Source organism: Colletotrichum fioriniae (assembly GCF_027942845.1).
Source record: "Colletotrichum fioriniae strain IMI 355084 chromosome Unknown scaffold_1, whole genome shotgun sequence".
In the NCBI taxonomy this organism is placed as follows: Eukaryota; Fungi; Ascomycota; class Sordariomycetes; order Glomerellales; family Glomerellaceae; genus Colletotrichum; species Colletotrichum fioriniae.
In genome coordinates this window covers 5,963,301-5,979,330 of record NW_027076837.1, presented here as the reverse complement: position 1 = coordinate 5,979,330, position 16,030 = coordinate 5,963,301, and the positions used below count along the sequence as shown (strand labels likewise).

The following is a 16,030-nucleotide window of genomic DNA, read 5'->3' as shown; positions in this document are numbered from 1 at the left end:
TCACATGTCCCGCCTTATGAGACGCAAGAAAAAAAAACAAGCTTGTTCACCGGGAACTGCAAACAAACTTCTTCCCTACATCTTTCTCCCCGCCTTCTCTCCCTCTCCCAATTACAAGTCACTCCACCAAGCGTAGCGACGGGAGTCGGGCGGGCAAAGGCTCACTCGGAGCCGAATGATCCCCTTACCTATCGACCAATCCAATTCCCTCTTACCGAAAGCTCGATACAATCAGGCCATTTTTGAGACGAAAATTGCCAGCTATTTTATGAGCTATGTTTTGTACATGTACTCTCCCCAGATTAATCCTTGCAGTGGCCCACGCGGACTTGGGAGCCGTTGAATTGATGAAACAAGCCCTAGCTGTGAAAAATGGGAGACCCTGGATAAACGAACGCCTTTCTTGGCAAGTAGATCGTCATCCAATCGTCGGACTCGAGTTAGTTCTCGCTCGATACACCTTTTTCTATTGCTTGAGACATCGATCTTGTCCCAATCGATCAAAATCTGCTCGTCGGGGAAGGCATTGAGATATACTAATAATTAAACATGATATTACTTTTTGACTATATCCGTACATGTATTCTTATAGAGAATCTCCCTTGAGTAAATCCAACGCCGTGCGATGCAATGGTATCATCAGTTTCCTAAGTGATGCAGTTTCCAAAGTGAAAGATATGCGAAAATTCAGCTTCCCAGACCTGCTCGTGCGTGTATGCGTGATTCTGCGTCCCAACTGACGACTCAAAATGTCTTCCCATTCGCGTCGTGGATGGTTGTCGTCGTCCTCACATGAATCCCAGATTCAATAGAGCTCCTTCTCGTCGTCGACTCCCCGTCATTGTACCGGATCTGCGTCCTGACCTCGCCCCGCACCTTGTCGCCCAGCTCCAGCTCCAACTCGCTCTCATTCGGTTCCACAGTCGTCGATCGGAACGAGAAGAACTTCCTCCGCTTCTCCGCCATCCTCCTCGCGGCCCTCACTTCGCTCGCGGCGTACTTTGCGTCGGCGACCTCCTCGTCTCCATCATTCATCACATTGTTGTATCCGTCGCCGTCGCCGTCTTCAGCCGCCTTGATGGCTTGTGCCATCCGAGATGATGCGTTAGAAGCCTTCTTCGGCGCCGAGTGGACCTCCGCGGTGCCAATCGTGCTGAACATCTTGGGCCAGCCACGCTTCAGCAAGATCCGGAGCGCGGGGAGGCACACGACGATCATGGACACGGACGCCTCGAGACCAGACCAGATGAGGGGGGTCCGTGAAGTCCCACGTGGGGTTAAGTGATTGCGTGAATGAGACGATGTAGCGCAGCCGGATGCATGAGGTGATGAGGACGAAGATGCCGAGGCTGAACATGAACAAGATGCCTATCTTGGAGCGTTTTGAAGTGTTGAGGTGCCACAGCAGCGGAAGAGGCAAGGCGAGAATGATGAGGTCGTGGCTGATACTCAGCCCGCCAGCCACAAAGGCTAGTGCGTTGATATCCAGGCAGTGGTGTGGGCCAAAGTCTCCTTTCCAACCAACCCAGTTGAATTCAAAGGGGATGCACTGGAAGATCTGCATGAGGAGAACCACTGTGGTCGATATTATGATGTATGTCATCGTCGCGTACGTTGCCCATCGGAAGGACTTGTTCGGGAATATTCTGAGATAGAAGAAAAGTACTGAGATCTTGGTTAGACCTAAGCAGGCGAGGTACATGCTTTCGTCGATGAAGAAGAGCTGTCACGGTCAGCATCTGATAAATCATTCGTGAGAGCCGATTCGCCTAACCTTTAGTCCTAACGTAAGTTCATCTGGGTCGACCATCCAGATGTCTTCTCCAAAGGCAACGTGACCGGCTGTGTGGCTGTTAGTAAGGACCATGAGGTTCACCGGATGCTAGACTTACCAAGTTGTCCAACGACGACAAAGACGACAAACATAGCCTATAGTTCGTTAGAAAATGAGCTGTCAAGGTCCATCGAAGATCCAACATACGCCGCAGAACATCATGATCCAGTCGTCGGCCTCGAATCGATGCATCGTCGTCCATCTCGCGTATAGCCGTAAAGGAACCACCAGGACCCCGGTAATCTGAAGGATGAGTGGCACCATGATGTCCACCTTTCGCTTGCGGACCGGACGTTTGCATGCTTCAGCTTCTATCCTTGCAACGTCTGTGTCACTGTTAGTTCGTCCTCTGCATCTCATGATCTGTTGATAGAAAAGCCTTACCTATGGCTTCCAGCTTCTTGCACCGCTGCAGAAGACATGTTTGCACGCTCATCCGCAGGTCATGATCACTGCATATGCAAGTATCGTTTGTCGCAACCTTACAAGCCGAGAGTGGTAGCTTTTCGAGTGTACATTCCAGCTAGATGATGGGAATGATGTCAGTCGGATGTCGTCGATCTGAGTTGATGGAAAGGGAAAACCCACCCCACACTGAGGCAGCATGGCTGCAAACTCCAGTAGGGAACCTTGAACAGCACCAAAGAAGGCGACCGCGATGCCGAGCAGTAACGATTGCCTCATGGCGAACGATGCCAATGGTGAAGACTTCTGTGGGGATGAATGGCAAGGAAAGGAAAGGAAAGAAAAGACGGAAAGGAGCAGTGAAAGGCCCGTCGTGACCAGGAAGAGAATCTGCCTCTAATGTTTTTGACGGACAACCACAGACGTGTGTCATGTCATCCAGGATTGATCGGGGAGGGCGGCCTACGTGGGAAGGGCATCTGCGATATAAGACAAGTGTGGTGGGCTGCCGTCCGAGCAGGCACCACTTCTTCAGGGGAACCATACGGGAAAAGCCAATGACAAGGGCAAACTCTAAGGTAGGTTGGGCACATCCGGTCTTAGTGCGTTGGTTAGCTCAATGGCTATCAACTCCTAGTGAGTAAGCTCTCGAAGGTATACCAAGACGGTCCGGCCGGGGAGGAGTGTACGGGTAACGGGCTCGAGAGTCAAACACCAAGAAGCTACCTAGTTTACTTGGGTTTGCGGTGTCGTTCACCAACAACCCGGTCTGCGAAACCCTCATCACCCTTACCCAGATGAGGCCTTAACATGCGCATCGAGCAACTGGAAGTGGATGCCGCTGTGTCATGGATCAGGGGTCTCTTCCCGTCGAACTCTCAGCAGCAAGTCCGTGATACCTAATTGCGCGAGTGTGACTGGCCAAACGACCCAGTCTGTGGCTGCGGGGCCAAGGATCGATGGGACAGACAAGTGAACCTCGTGGCAGTGGATCCTACGTCCATGCGTCTTGGTGACTTGCGTGAGGTTGTCCTAGGTGCGACGGTTACGTGCATATCCCGTAGCACCGGAGGTTAGGATAATGGTTCTCCTAGACTCCTGCATTCTAATCCATCGCCCATTATCGTCATGCCGCGAAGGAGCAGGAGCAGGAGCAGGAGCAGGAACAGGAACTCTGCCACAAAGATGGAAAAATCAACCGGTGGGATAAGATTCCCTACTCCCCTCCTCTCTTTGAGAAACACTTCAGAAAGCCACAATGCCCGCCGACCCGGAGAGAGAGGGTGAGAGGCCAGGTCATTGTGCTCTGTGGCTGGACTGATTCATGTCTGCCTTTTGCGCACGGCAGACTTGCTTAGTTTCATCGGATTTGCGGGAGAGAAAAAAAAAAAAAGAGTTGAGCGCAACACGGACAACTCCATGAGCCAAGGAGAGGAGAAACGCGATTCCCCAAATCTTACCTGCGGAAAGCTCCATGCTCTTCTTTGTGCTAGGTATGCATCCCGTCCACCCCCAAGGAACAAAGGAAGAACAACAATAGCGGCACTTGAGAAGCCTTGAAGTGTTGGGTCCGTGCTTCGGGATCGTGTATGTAATTGAAATGCAGCGTCGATCCATGCAGGGACACAAGTGTCTCTCGGCCAAAGGAGATCCCAGGGCCAAGCCAGACAGACTGGCATCGGCGGACCATTCTCAGACTTTCAGATGCGTCTAGCACAGAAGAACCAGAGGCCAGCACAACGCCAGGCGAAATTGCTAGCGCAAAAGTGGACACGGCAATGACATCTGATCGAGCATCGCGCAGTTTTCGGGATGTTCAAGCGGTACCCGCCAATGGTTGGCGTATTGGGTAATTGGTTTCCTCTCTTGAATCCAACGGGAGGCTTTCGTTACACGATGGCAAGCTGGATACGAAACAGTGGTACAGAGACGGCTTCCAACGTGCCAAAAGTGCCCGTAAGCGTGTCAGATAGCAGTATGCCATTGAGGGTAACGCTTCTTTTTGGGCTTCGGTTGTGCCGACTGGGATCGTCAATTGTCTCTTGGTGAGGGGAGGAAATAAATGTCTCCTCCAGAGTTATGCCGCCATCCACACACACCCCGCAGCTACATGCATGTTTCTCCGCCCACGGGGTAGGAAGAAAGCTGGCACCGCCAGTCTCATCAGTCGCGCGGAGGGGGAGGGGGGAGGAGGAATCTACAGGCCCGGCACTTGTCGTAGCATACGGTTGCAATCTGGACTGCAACCTTGAGGGTTTCCAGTGGTGACGTCGAAGAATGCTTCCAGAGCGGGGGATCCGGACGTATCTGGTGGTGGCTCAATGGCAGCCACCGGGCGCGAGAATCGGCATTCAAGACTATGGAGGCACAGAGGGAAAGTATTTTCGTGCGTAAAAAAACTGGCACATTCATTCCATGAACATTCCATGAGATGGATCAGGGACTAGATTCCCTCGTGTTGTTAGTGAGGCGCCGCTCCCTCCATCTCCTGGCGCTAGTACGCAAGCGCGACGACGGCTCGCAGCCGGAGACACTAAGATGATATTATGCTCTGCAAGTCGCAACATTGATGGCTCAGCGAGTGGCTGGCGTGGAACTTTGTTGGCATTGGCCGGCGAGTCGGCGCAATTTGGCAGATTGAATCAGTTTTGGGGTTAAGAAAGTAGGCACAATAGATCAGCACGTCAACGGAGGTAGCTCACGATGGTAGTCTCGAGCTCGGCCTGCGTCTGAAGAACTATCACGATTCAGAAACAGCTCCTAGAAGAGAAATCTATCTAAATCAGGGTACTTGCTTTTGGCTTCACATAGTCTCGAGTCATATTCAGACATGAGAGCCTTTCCCGTTGACTCACCTCTTGCGAGTCCGTCCGCTCTGGTCCTGCTTCAATGTCGAATCAGGTCCCGCTTCTCGTTGCTCTAGGACCATGTGTCCATCTATCGTCTCAAGGTTAAAGACGACTCGTGAGACGGGTAATGCTGCGGGTAGTGTGCATCTCCCGTCGGCCGAAATTGCTGCGGATTGACCAGCTCTTAGTGTATCTTGAGACGGACGGTAAGATCAAGATCCCCTTTTCGCCGGACGTTCCGCATCTTCCGGAGGCTGGTTAGTTGACCCTGTTCACTGACGAATATTTCGAGCTGACATCTGAGACTAAAACGAATTGCCTTCTTCCCGCGCTTCAGGCAGGGCGATAAGCCAGATCGATCCAGATCGATAGTAAGATTGTATAGGTTGATTGCGACTACGTACGCCCGCCATCCTTTCGTCTCGGCGACGAAGCTTGCTGGTCAAATCGAGGCGCAGACCACGACGCCGTTGGCGACACCCTGGCTGTGTAACATGGGCAAAATGGTATAATGTGGGCAATATGGGATCGCCGAAAAGCAGGACTGTGGCGGAGGCTGTCGAGGTGCCAGCATTCCCATTCCCAAGCCTGAAGGATGTCTCAAGCTTGCCGTCGGCCAACCAGCCTCCGAAAGCCGTGGCGCAACCGGACGGCCATGTCCAAACTCTGATTTATCGACAATCGAAATCTTTTCCCCATCATCATCGGCCTGGGACACTAGAGCGCTGGCTGCTTCAGCTCGGCATCTCTGGAGAGTACCACTTGCGTCAAGTCCATCCCAGACATCGATTTCATTGATTTCATCGGTGTCGGCTCCCACACTTTATGCTTAACTACCATCCTGTGGCTTGCTCTAAGATAGCCGTCCGCTGTCCGTCTGGGGTATCCCGCGCAAAGATTCTTTATCGGACCTCGGGAGATCGTCTTGCAATTCCCATGCCGAGCCGGGAACGTCAGTCATTATCAGATCGTCCAGTAGCTCATATTGCAGGACACATCGAGTGTTTGTAGTCGCAATACCGAGTTGCATCAACGTGGGTCGAAAGGTAGTTTTCACGCGACCTTGATCTAGTCGGTAGCGCCCGTGGGAGTTGTAGATGCCAGACTTCAATTCCTTCGAATCAGGTAAGACGTCTCAACCTTTCGAGCTTCCCATATGATATTGCGGTCGTTACTTGGACGATTCTTTATGCGAGCCCGTGGGGTGAACTTCGGCCTGGCATCCGGCCAACGCTATTGGACGGCTTGCGGGATGTACTGGGGTTGAAAATTGGCGTCGTAAAGAGTACCGTTCCCGTCATATGGGGTCGGTTGGTTGTGGAAGACCCATTGTAGACGAGTATGTTCCAAAATTGGGAGTCCACTGGACCCGTTGAGAGAAAGATTCGGGGGTGGATAGGGGCGGAACTTGCTCGCGTCCCCATTAAGCGGTCCGAAGTATGATTCCGAGTTGTTCACGGAGGCCATACTGGGCGGATCTTTGTTCGGTACAAGCACTCTGCTACCGAGGTCTTGCACGAACTGGAAGATGTTGGCTCCGACGTCGTACCGGCCTAGATTTGGCGTCTCCCAGTTGAACTGAACTGTCGACAACATTGAGTAGTGTGTATAGAAGGTCTTGTCCTCTGTCCCTCTCCTATCTTCGGGGAGTGCGCTGCCCAAGAGTAGTGACGCGATCTTGTTTGGTTTTCCGTGATCTTCAGACTCGTCATAGGTGAGTTGAATGAGCGTCCGCTCTTTGAAGGCGCCTGGGACTAACATTGGCTTCAAGAAATCATGTGCCCACTTTGTCGCATACTCTAAAGACGTATTGTGGCCATCGTTCATTTGGTTGGGAGACATGAACACCCATTGCGGCACCTTCTTCTTCTCAAAATCGGTCTTGAAGTCGTCAAATCCTTCGATATTGAGCAAGCGAGATCCGTTCAGGTTGATGGAGTCAAATGACACGAAGGGGCTGATACGAAATTAGCATCGGCGGATCCAGCAGGACCCTGGGCAAACCAACTTGTGTTTCCGTACATAGTCCCACTTTCCATCACCCGTTTGGCCGTCACTGGCAGCGGCCAAAAAGCCAGGGCCGGGAATGTCTTCCATGTACGCCTTCCATGACAGACCTCTCCAGTCGAGAAGATCCACGATGGTTGATATGTTTAACGGCAGTCGGACCGGTTCGTCATGGTTCAGGCCAAAATAGTCTCCGGCAAGAGCTGCAATGTAGTTGGCCTGACTAGGGTGGGTATGCGCGTAGTAGTTGGTGAGCAAAATCCCGTCCTTCTTGAGATCAGCGATGTGGGAATCTTTAACGACTTTGGCGAAATCCTGTTGAGTAACCAAAGTTAGCGAATGGGCTTGGCCATCAAGGAATGTGGGCAGACGTGCCTGGTTTTCCAGCCAGATGGAAATGAACCGATCGAAGCCCCTGCCGGGGATGTGAAAGGCTCCGACGATCGCCAGCAATCCGGTCAGAGTAAAGAAAGAGAGAAGCATCGTACAAAGTCCGCCAAACACCGTTACTGCATCGCAATCATCAATCGGCAGCCTCAAAGAAAGAAATCCCAACGATCGGGTGGTTTATTTTGCGAAAAAGCCGCGATTCTTCGTGACGAGGAGCAGAAGAAACCAAACAATCGCCACGGGCTCGCATCCGCCCCGGTTCACGTCTCAGCGTGCTACAATACACCGGGGCCATGGCGGCTGTGTGTCGCGCAGTTGAGCAAGCATTCCGTGCAGTGTTTGACGTCGATCTCCTTGAAACGCTTGAACGCCTCCATGTGGCACATTAGCTCACGTCGGCCCATGCACCGATCTCGGAGCGATGATCCGTAGTGACAGGGATGTCTTGATCTGATAAGAAAATTCTGGTGGGTTGAAGAAAAATCGCCGCGAGGATTGAAGGTTGCGGTTGCGTAGCCGCCGCCGCTGCGTGGACGATCGCGCGATGTAGTGCAGAGTCCGCAGGTCTGCAAAAAGGTTTCTGGGCCTTTTGGTGTGGGGTGTCCGTTCGTGTCGCCTGGAGCGGACGGGGTCCCCAATCTGCAAGGGAACGTGAATGGCCTCGACTCGCTGCAGCTGGAAAGATTTTTCTCCACAAGTGCTTGACGACTGGCCCGCGTGGCTGGGCCCCGGTCCCATGTCTTGGACAGGAAGAATCGTCAAAGGTTCAGAGTCGGGGACATCCCACCAGAATGGCCAGAATGGATGGAGGTGTTCGGGATTCGGGACCCGACAACAACGTTGTCCGCTGGAGCTGGAGAGACCACTGTTTGACACTTTCCCCGTTGAGATGTGTCGTTGCCAGCAACTTCCATGCTTGTCAAGTTGTCATGTTTGACAGATTTAGTGTTTTGTGACCTGTCGATCCCGTTCATCGTTTCTCCCGTTCATTTCCAGAGTCTGTCTTCTTCATGTTCGAATATCCCTCGTCGTGTTGCAGACCTGCAGTGTAAAGTGCAGACAACCTTGAACCGGATATTTTGACCTGGTGAAAGAGGTTGGCGCCAAGGCATTCCCGAGGAATTGAATGACAAAAAAGATCCATTGATGGAGAAGGTCCATCGCGAAGACCGGGTTCGTCGGCAGGACTAGTGGCAGTCGGTGTGGCACAGCCCTGACTTCTGCATGGTCCGCCAGTACGGATAGAGCAGGTCTTCCTGGAAACGTTCTGACGACATTAGAGGCATTTTTTGGGAGGACGCAACGGTGACTCGCGTGGCATTGACGGCCCCCTTTTACCGCTCAATGGTGTGTGTCACGAGACATCGATCGTCGAGTACAGATTGACTTTGCTCAGCCTAGCCAAGCCGCGTTATTGTCGCGTCTTTTGCTTCTTCGCATGTGCGTCGTCTGCCATGGTGAACTTGTGAAGTCAGGGCCAGCAGGCAGAGAGAAAGAGAGGAACGGTCGGTGTAATTCTCGTGATCGTGGATCGCCGTGAATATCTGCGTGGATGATGGAAGCTAGAGGCCTTGTTCATTTTAGGTAAAGATGGTGGGAACAAACGCGTCTTGCGTCGGCTCATCCCCATGTTCGGTCGGCTTGTGGGTTGCAGCTGTGGTGGGTGCTAGTGAACAAATTTTTTATCTGATCTTAATCCCTGTCGTGTGAGTCAAGAATTGGGGTCCTTTGAGAGGGGAAGGGCCGATCTAATCTTATCAGATGCCCCACATCTGACTGCCATAAAAGTGGGAAGCATCGCTCGGAGGGGCTCGGCTCTATTACCTCGGTGCTCGGAAATGTCGGTCTTATGTAAGCTTTTTCGCCAAGGCTTAACATCTTCCCACACAATTTGGGTGGCGCGACTGTTAAGGCACTGACGACGCTCGCTCGGCGGTAGCTCTCGCTGACTGACAGGGGGAAGTTTCTTCCCTTGGATTTCGACCACATCTTGACAGCGAGCGGCAGGTAGAATGTGCCCACTCCGGACCGGAGGCTAATCCATTTGTAACTCGGTACTGATTGATATAACGTGGCCGTGGCCTGTGTCTTGCGCGCGGTACATTTTCCCTTCGTTTTTGATCATTTTCGCCTCCCGCGCTACAAGATTGAGCCGCATCAACACCATGAATTCAGCCAACGATACAATGTCTCCCTCAGTGGACGACGGTGGGAGTTTGTCTCCCGCCAACTCACGCGAAGACGATGAGAACTCCCAGCACCCTCGCAAGCGCCAACGCGTGCGTCTAAGCTGTCTGGAGTGCCGCAGGAGGAAGCTGTCTTGTGACAGAGGCTACCCGTGCCAGCGGTGCCTGAAGAGCGGCACGCCGGATCGCTGCACGTATGAGACCAAATCTGGTGCTGTGTTGAACGCCAGTTCTGGCGTTCCGCCTGCCTTTGCCCAGCTCGACTCACGGAGGAATGGCGAGCTGGCGGTTCCCGGCAAGGAAGCCGATGTTTCTCTTATCCGCGAGGCGGCCAAGGATCACGACCGCATCCGCCGTCTCGAGCTCGAGGTCGCTCAGCTCAAGACTCAACTCACACGACAGGCCATGTCCTCATTTGATGGCAGCACAATTGCCGGCACCAACTCGCCACTCACTCAGAAGGATGAGACCAATGAAGCACCAGCCGACCCTTGCGCAAACAACTCTGAGCTTCAGTCATGCTGGCATCAGTATGGTGATGGGGACAAGTCAGAGCTCCGCTTTTTCAGGGGCAAGGAATTCAGAACGCGGTATTTTGGTCCTCACAACGCCACAATGGCTTTCATCGAGGTAGGTCTCTCACGCTCATATGAGCCCTTTTTCATTCTTATGAAGAATTCTCATCTGACTACCTTACAGTTGACTGGTCTGTGCCCCTTCATGAAGGAGACAGCAGATGAGTGGCTGAAGCCCGTGAAGGCTCATGATCGCAAAGATCGCAAGAAGCGCAAGGATGACAGAGACAAATTCTACCTTCAGCCTGACGCTCAGCTTGAGGCTCTTCTGCCACCGAAGGAGCACTGTGATGCTTTACTCGAGGTCTACATTGACCAATTCGAGCAAATGCACCGCATCATTCACATTCCCACCTTCCGCAGAGAGTATTCAGAGTTTTGGGAGAACCCAACCGAATCTCGCTATGCAGCACTCACCGCTCTCGTCCTTTCCATCTGCGCGGTAGCAAATTGCATTCACACACACGAGTCTTTGAGGTTCACCGGAATGATTTCCAACGCCCAGAATGCCGCTGAAAAGTGGATTAAGGCCGTTGAAAATTGGCAAGACCACCAGAGTGTGAAGCACCGAAAGCTCATACACTACCAGATTGCCTGCCTCCTGTATCTCGCCAAGCGGGTCAACACCGTGAAGAAGAAGCGCTTCTGGACGAACTCTGGCGCTCTTATCCAGGACGGCATCTCTGTCGGACTGCACCGGGAACCCGGCATTATGGGGGCCAGCAAGATTTCAGTCTACAACCAGGAGATGAGACGGAGGATTTGGGCGACGGTGCAAGAGTTTGACATGCAAGCCTCTTTCGACCACGGACTGCCCACGCTTGTGAGCCAGTTGCACTACGATGTGCAGCCCCCAAGAAATTTGGACGATGAGGACTTTGACGAAGACACGACGCAGCTCCCGCCTTCCAAGCACGGCAAGGAGTACACCTTCTCCTCCTACCAGAACCTGGCCCGCCAGAGTCTACCACTGCGCATGGAGTTGAGCCGCCTTCTGTGTGGCCCGCCAGGAGACCTCGACTACGACCAAGTCATCCGTTACACCAATGACATCACACACGAAATCGACTCGCTTCCCTCCTGGGAGCACAACAGCAACAACACACACGGCGGCAAGAGACCGCTCCTCGCCTACACTCTGCTCCACATCCAACTCCGCCAGTACATCGTTCCCCTCCACCAACCTTTCCTCAAGCTTCGTAAATCCAACGCCAAGTACCAGTACTCCGAGATCATCTACTACAACGCCGCGCGAGACATTGTTCTGCTCCACGACAAGCTCTACGAGCAGGGCATTCGCAGTCTCAACTTCCTCCGCGAGGACGCGCTGACCACGGCCGTCAACCTATGCAGCGTTACGATGCTGCAGCCGCGCGGCTCGACAAACATGATCATGATCAACTCGCAACACACTGTCAAACTCCTCGAGAAGTGCCTCCACATGAAGGAAGACAGGATTCTCCGCTGCGGCAACAACGAGCCCTGGGGATACTCCATCATGTGCTCAGCACTCGGCCTTCTTGAGGCCCACCTGGGCACAAAGACCACCGAACAAGCCAAAGCATCGTCTGCGGAACGGTTCGTCAACCTGCACTACAAGCTGCTGGCGAACCAGGAACCCCCGGTATCTAGCCAGCCATCAGAGCTGTCCAAGATTCCCGGCTTGGAAGTTCCCGAGAGACCAAAGGTAAGCAAGCCCGCCCATCCGTTGTCGTTTTCGTCATTCAGAACCAAGCAGTTGCTGACTCGTCCTCCTCAGTCGGTGACGCCCTTCTCCTTCCAGGGCTACCCGTCGTCGCAGAACGCGATGGACGGGCTCCTGCCTCAACCCCTGCCGTGGATGCCACCATCCATTGATCCGCAGGTGAGTCTCCACGACTTCTCCCCAGCACTCCCAGCACTCGTCGCTGACAATGTGTTGGCAAAGGCGCAGTCATACAATCCCGACTTTAATCTTGAAGCACTGGGATTGAATTTGAACGAGTTGTGGGGAGAATCGTGGGACTTTAGTTGATGCATGCGATGTCTGTGATGTCTTTTTTGATGTGTTTCTTGGTTACTCAAAAGAAAAGCGAACTTGGGCTGGTTGTTTGATCTGGGCAGAAAAGCCCCACGAGGCGAATTGCCCTTGACCTGTATTTTGGAGAGCGATTATTTTGTCACGGACAATTGTTACGATGTTCGGAAAGCTTTGTGATACCCATCTCAATTCCTCTCTCTCTCTTTCTCGTTAGATCTAGATGTGTAATATACTTACAATCATGTCGGTCTTGACTCACGATCTGAACACGAGGTCTTTAAAAAAATAAAATGGTGATCTGTTGTCCTTCTCTTTTCGTCTTGGCTCGAGATATCCTCAGCCTCAAGGTGGTCCATCCGGGTTAGCAGAGACCCTTTTCGTTACGGCAATCTCGCCTCACCACGCTTCGTCGCCCTCGTCAAAGCCCATCGGAAGGCCCCCGAGAGCCCGCCGTGTCGGTAGGACCCGAGGACCATGACTCGAGCAGATTGGCATATTGGGCAACACGACGCCTGGACCACATCTAATAAGTCACCGGACCAGGACCAACTCATCTCCTCAGCAAAAGAACCTACAGTCCCCCTCAGATCCCCAATAGCCTCCAGTCGTCTTCAATCGCCATGTGGAACTTGAAGCTTGTCTGAGGCTTATAGAGAAGAAATAACCCAATCGACCCGCCATCGACCATTGCGGCTCCACCTATACGATCTGTATACATATATCCCTCGCTGCCACGAGTCGTTCGTGACTCGTCCGACGACCTTATTCGGACACGGCGGGTTTCCCCAGCGTCTGTCGAAACCGTTGTAAAACGGTCAATCATTCAGCGAGGCCCTACCACTCGACCAGAGGCAACCCAGCTTCCCTCTCACTAACCTGCTGAGATCATTTGCAGAGTGTGGCGAAATCTTTCCCCGCAAGGCGCATAACGTTACCCGCGTGTTGCGGCTGAGGCAAACCGGCTGGGTTTAAGCGACTTTCATGCCATTCGTCAATTGTCGTCATTGACGATATGCGAAGTCATCGATATTGTCATCAATAAATCTTTCACTCTTTCTCGATCCATCCCACTCGGCCGAGCCAAGGAATGAGTTTCCCCTCAAGCGGAAGAAACGTGGGCTCATTCTATACTCCACAGCTATTCAACTCAATATCATTATCGGCGTGGATTTCCCGTCACCGCCAAAGCGTTATTCCTCAAGAATCCAAAAAGCATTGATGGCACTTGACGTCTCGAGCGGGGGTGGAAAGTGACTAGAGGGGATTATCAAGGTTACATGGTCTCCCACTGGCGGCGGACAAGATGCCAGATCCAGGAACCATGACAGGGATCAGCTCGGCACCTTCAAGTGAGGCCTGTAACGCTACAGGACCACCCCTACCCATTTCTTCAGTTTCCCTCCAACCACCTTCTCCTTTGCGGCCCCCAACGGGCAGCTGGCCGTAGTGGTTCCCTGAACTCCACGATATCGACCGTTTTTCTCTTTCAAGGGTCCTGTTATAGAGAACGGTAGAATGTGAAGCTGGTGAGGGGGCTCGGGCTGCTAGCACCGGCACGCGGCATTTGTCCCTTGTCCTTACAGACCTCACATGGCCCAATTGCGTCGCAATGCCATGCCACGGGCGGGGTCAAGAGGTCGTAGACAAGCTCAGATGCTCGAATGATTACCATCTGGCATCCAGAGGGGGGCACCGTAGCCTCGGAGATGATGAGCTTTGTGGGATATTGGTTCGTGTCGCCATGGTTGCTGTGGCCCCTTGCTGACACCCTCTCTCTGGCCCGCGTGGATGAATGGCTTGCCGTGAGAGGACCAAGAAGACGACGAGAGTCGGGGGTTGAGCTATAAGATGCAAGACGACGCTGATCGGACGCAGGAACAAGGCCTGGTCTATCACAACATCCAAGTTTGCTAGTCTTCTATCCCATCCGCCGAGTCAGATTCCCCACGTCACAGCCGTCATCTGCAGTCGTGACAGTTTCAGACATCGGATACAAATATTTAGAGACGATCTCCCGGTTCATCTGAGAGACTACTTATCTACTGTACCTCCTCACCTCTCACATCCTTCGCCACCTCTTCACACCTAATCACACCTCCGGTTCACAATGGCGCCTTCCCTCCTTCGTCTCGGTGCGTGGCTCGCTGCCGCTGCCGGTTCCGTCACCGCTGCTCCTCTCGAACGCCGCGCCGTCATTGACCACGATGCCGTCGTGGGCTTCCCCGAGACCGTTCCCTCAGGCACGGTCGGTAGCTTGTACCTCAAGTACAAGCCCTACCTCAAGGTCGTTAACGGCTGCGTGCCCTTCCCTGCCGTGAACGCCGCCGGTGACACTGGGTGCGTCCATCTCACTTACCTCGAAGCATCTTGTTTGGTTCTTCTCTAACCTCCAATCCACAGCGGCGGCCTCGCCACATCCGGCTCCTCAAACGGGGGATGTTCCTCCAGTACCGGCCAGGTCTACGCCCGTGGCGCCTCCTACAACGGCGCCTACGCCATCATGTACTCCTACTACATGCCCAAGGACTCGCCCTCGTCCGGCTTGGGCCACCGCCACGACTGGGAGAACGCCGTCGTCTGGCTGTCCGCCGCCTCCACCTCGGCCACCGTCCTCGGCGTCGCCGTCTCCGCGCACGGCGAGTACGACACCAAGACGTCCGGAATCGACTACACCGGCACCAGCCCCCGCATCGGCTACCAGAGCGTCTGGCCTGTCAACCACCAGATGATCTTCACCAGCGACGTCGGCGGCCAGCAGCCCCTCATTGCGTGGGAGTCTCTCACTGATGCCGCGCGCACCGCGCTCACTAACACCGACTTTGGTAGCGCCAACGTGCCCATGAAGGATGCCAACTTCAACACCAACCTCGGCAAGGCTGTCTTGTAAGAGGCTTTTTCAGTGCGAGGATTTTGCGCATTGGTGAAAAGCTCTGGGAGATATTGGCTGGGATGATGATTACTACTTAATTGTGAGGCAGGCTATTTGGCCGGCCTCGTGGATGACTTCATGCATATACTTTAGTCTTACTGAGGAGCGAGGGCTCTTGAAGCTCTCTGACGATGGCTCCGTAATACATAAACCTTTTACCCACTGTTCTGCCCTCAAAGCCATGAGTAATACTGCTGAAGAACGTCCGCGATAACGTTGTGAGTCCGCAAGATACGGAGACCTCGGCTGGCGGCGACCTCCACAGTAGATACTGAAGATCATCATCGCCGTACAAGCCACTTGCTGCAAGAGGCAGCTATCACAGTAAAGAATACTAAAGCCAGCTCGTTTCATGATTCCGCTATTGCCAAGTTGAAGGTTGTCGGTTCGGACATTGAACGGGCAATCCCGCCAACCAGCAAAAGCATAATTGACAAGCCATCGACCCCAAGGCCCAGGATGGACGTTGCTGACCGTGCATGCGACCGAGGCTTGGAATTTTTGGGGTCGCTTGGAGATCGTGCCAGGGCAGTTTTCTTGCCGCCTGCCGAAGAGGGTAATCGAGCTCCGATGCAAGCAACTCAAATCGCTGGAGCCCAAACCGCACATCACAATCAACGGGCAGCGGGATAAGCGCTTGTAATACTAAATCGAAATCGAGATGGGATGCCGATCACCCGCTGTCACAAGTTGTTCGGGCTGAAATCTGGCTCTGAGAATGCCGCTTGAATGGAGATGCCATACACAAACACATGGTGGCTGGTTCGCAAGAACTTTGACAACTCGCCGTGTTACCGACGAACTTGTGGAGTAGACGGATATGTCGGCAGCATGC

General features: G+C 53.3%; 4 protein-coding genes across 4 annotated transcripts; 2 read left to right on the top strand and 2 right to left on the bottom strand.

Annotated features, from left to right (window-relative positions):
- Positions 1–744: 744 nt before the first annotated feature.
- N0V96_001543 (uncharacterized protein) lies at positions 745–2,026 on the bottom strand (the record flags this gene model as incomplete). The annotated part of the gene is made up of 4 exons (XM_065756257.1): positions 745–1,230; positions 1,775–1,842; positions 1,893–1,929; positions 1,982–2,026. The coding sequence occupies 4 exons, from the start codon at positions 2,024–2,026 to the stop codon at positions 745–747; spliced, it is 636 nt and encodes a 211-aa protein (XP_065615497.1).
- Positions 2,027–6,321: 4,295 nt separating this feature from the next.
- Positions 6,322–7,578, bottom strand: N0V96_001542 (uncharacterized protein; the record flags this gene model as incomplete). Its single annotated transcript, XM_053194126.2, has 2 exons — positions 6,322–7,045; positions 7,097–7,578. 2 exons carry the CDS (start codon positions 7,576–7,578, stop codon positions 6,322–6,324), a joined length of 1,206 nt encoding a protein of 401 aa, XP_053048323.2.
- A 2,072-nt stretch (positions 7,579–9,650) lies between these two features.
- Positions 9,651–12,260, top strand: N0V96_001541 (uncharacterized protein; the record flags this gene model as incomplete). Its single annotated transcript, XM_065756256.1, has 3 exons — positions 9,651–10,301; positions 10,371–11,933; positions 12,006–12,260. 3 exons carry the CDS (start codon positions 9,651–9,653, stop codon positions 12,258–12,260), a joined length of 2,469 nt encoding a protein of 822 aa, XP_065615496.1.
- A 2,113-nt stretch (positions 12,261–14,373) lies between these two features.
- On the top strand, positions 14,374–15,153 carry N0V96_001540 (uncharacterized protein; the record flags this gene model as incomplete). The annotated part of the gene is made up of 2 exons (XM_053194124.1): positions 14,374–14,603; positions 14,667–15,153. 2 exons carry the CDS (start codon positions 14,374–14,376, stop codon positions 15,151–15,153), a joined length of 717 nt encoding a protein of 238 aa, XP_053048321.1.
- Between the last annotated feature and the right edge of the window lie 877 nt (positions 15,154–16,030).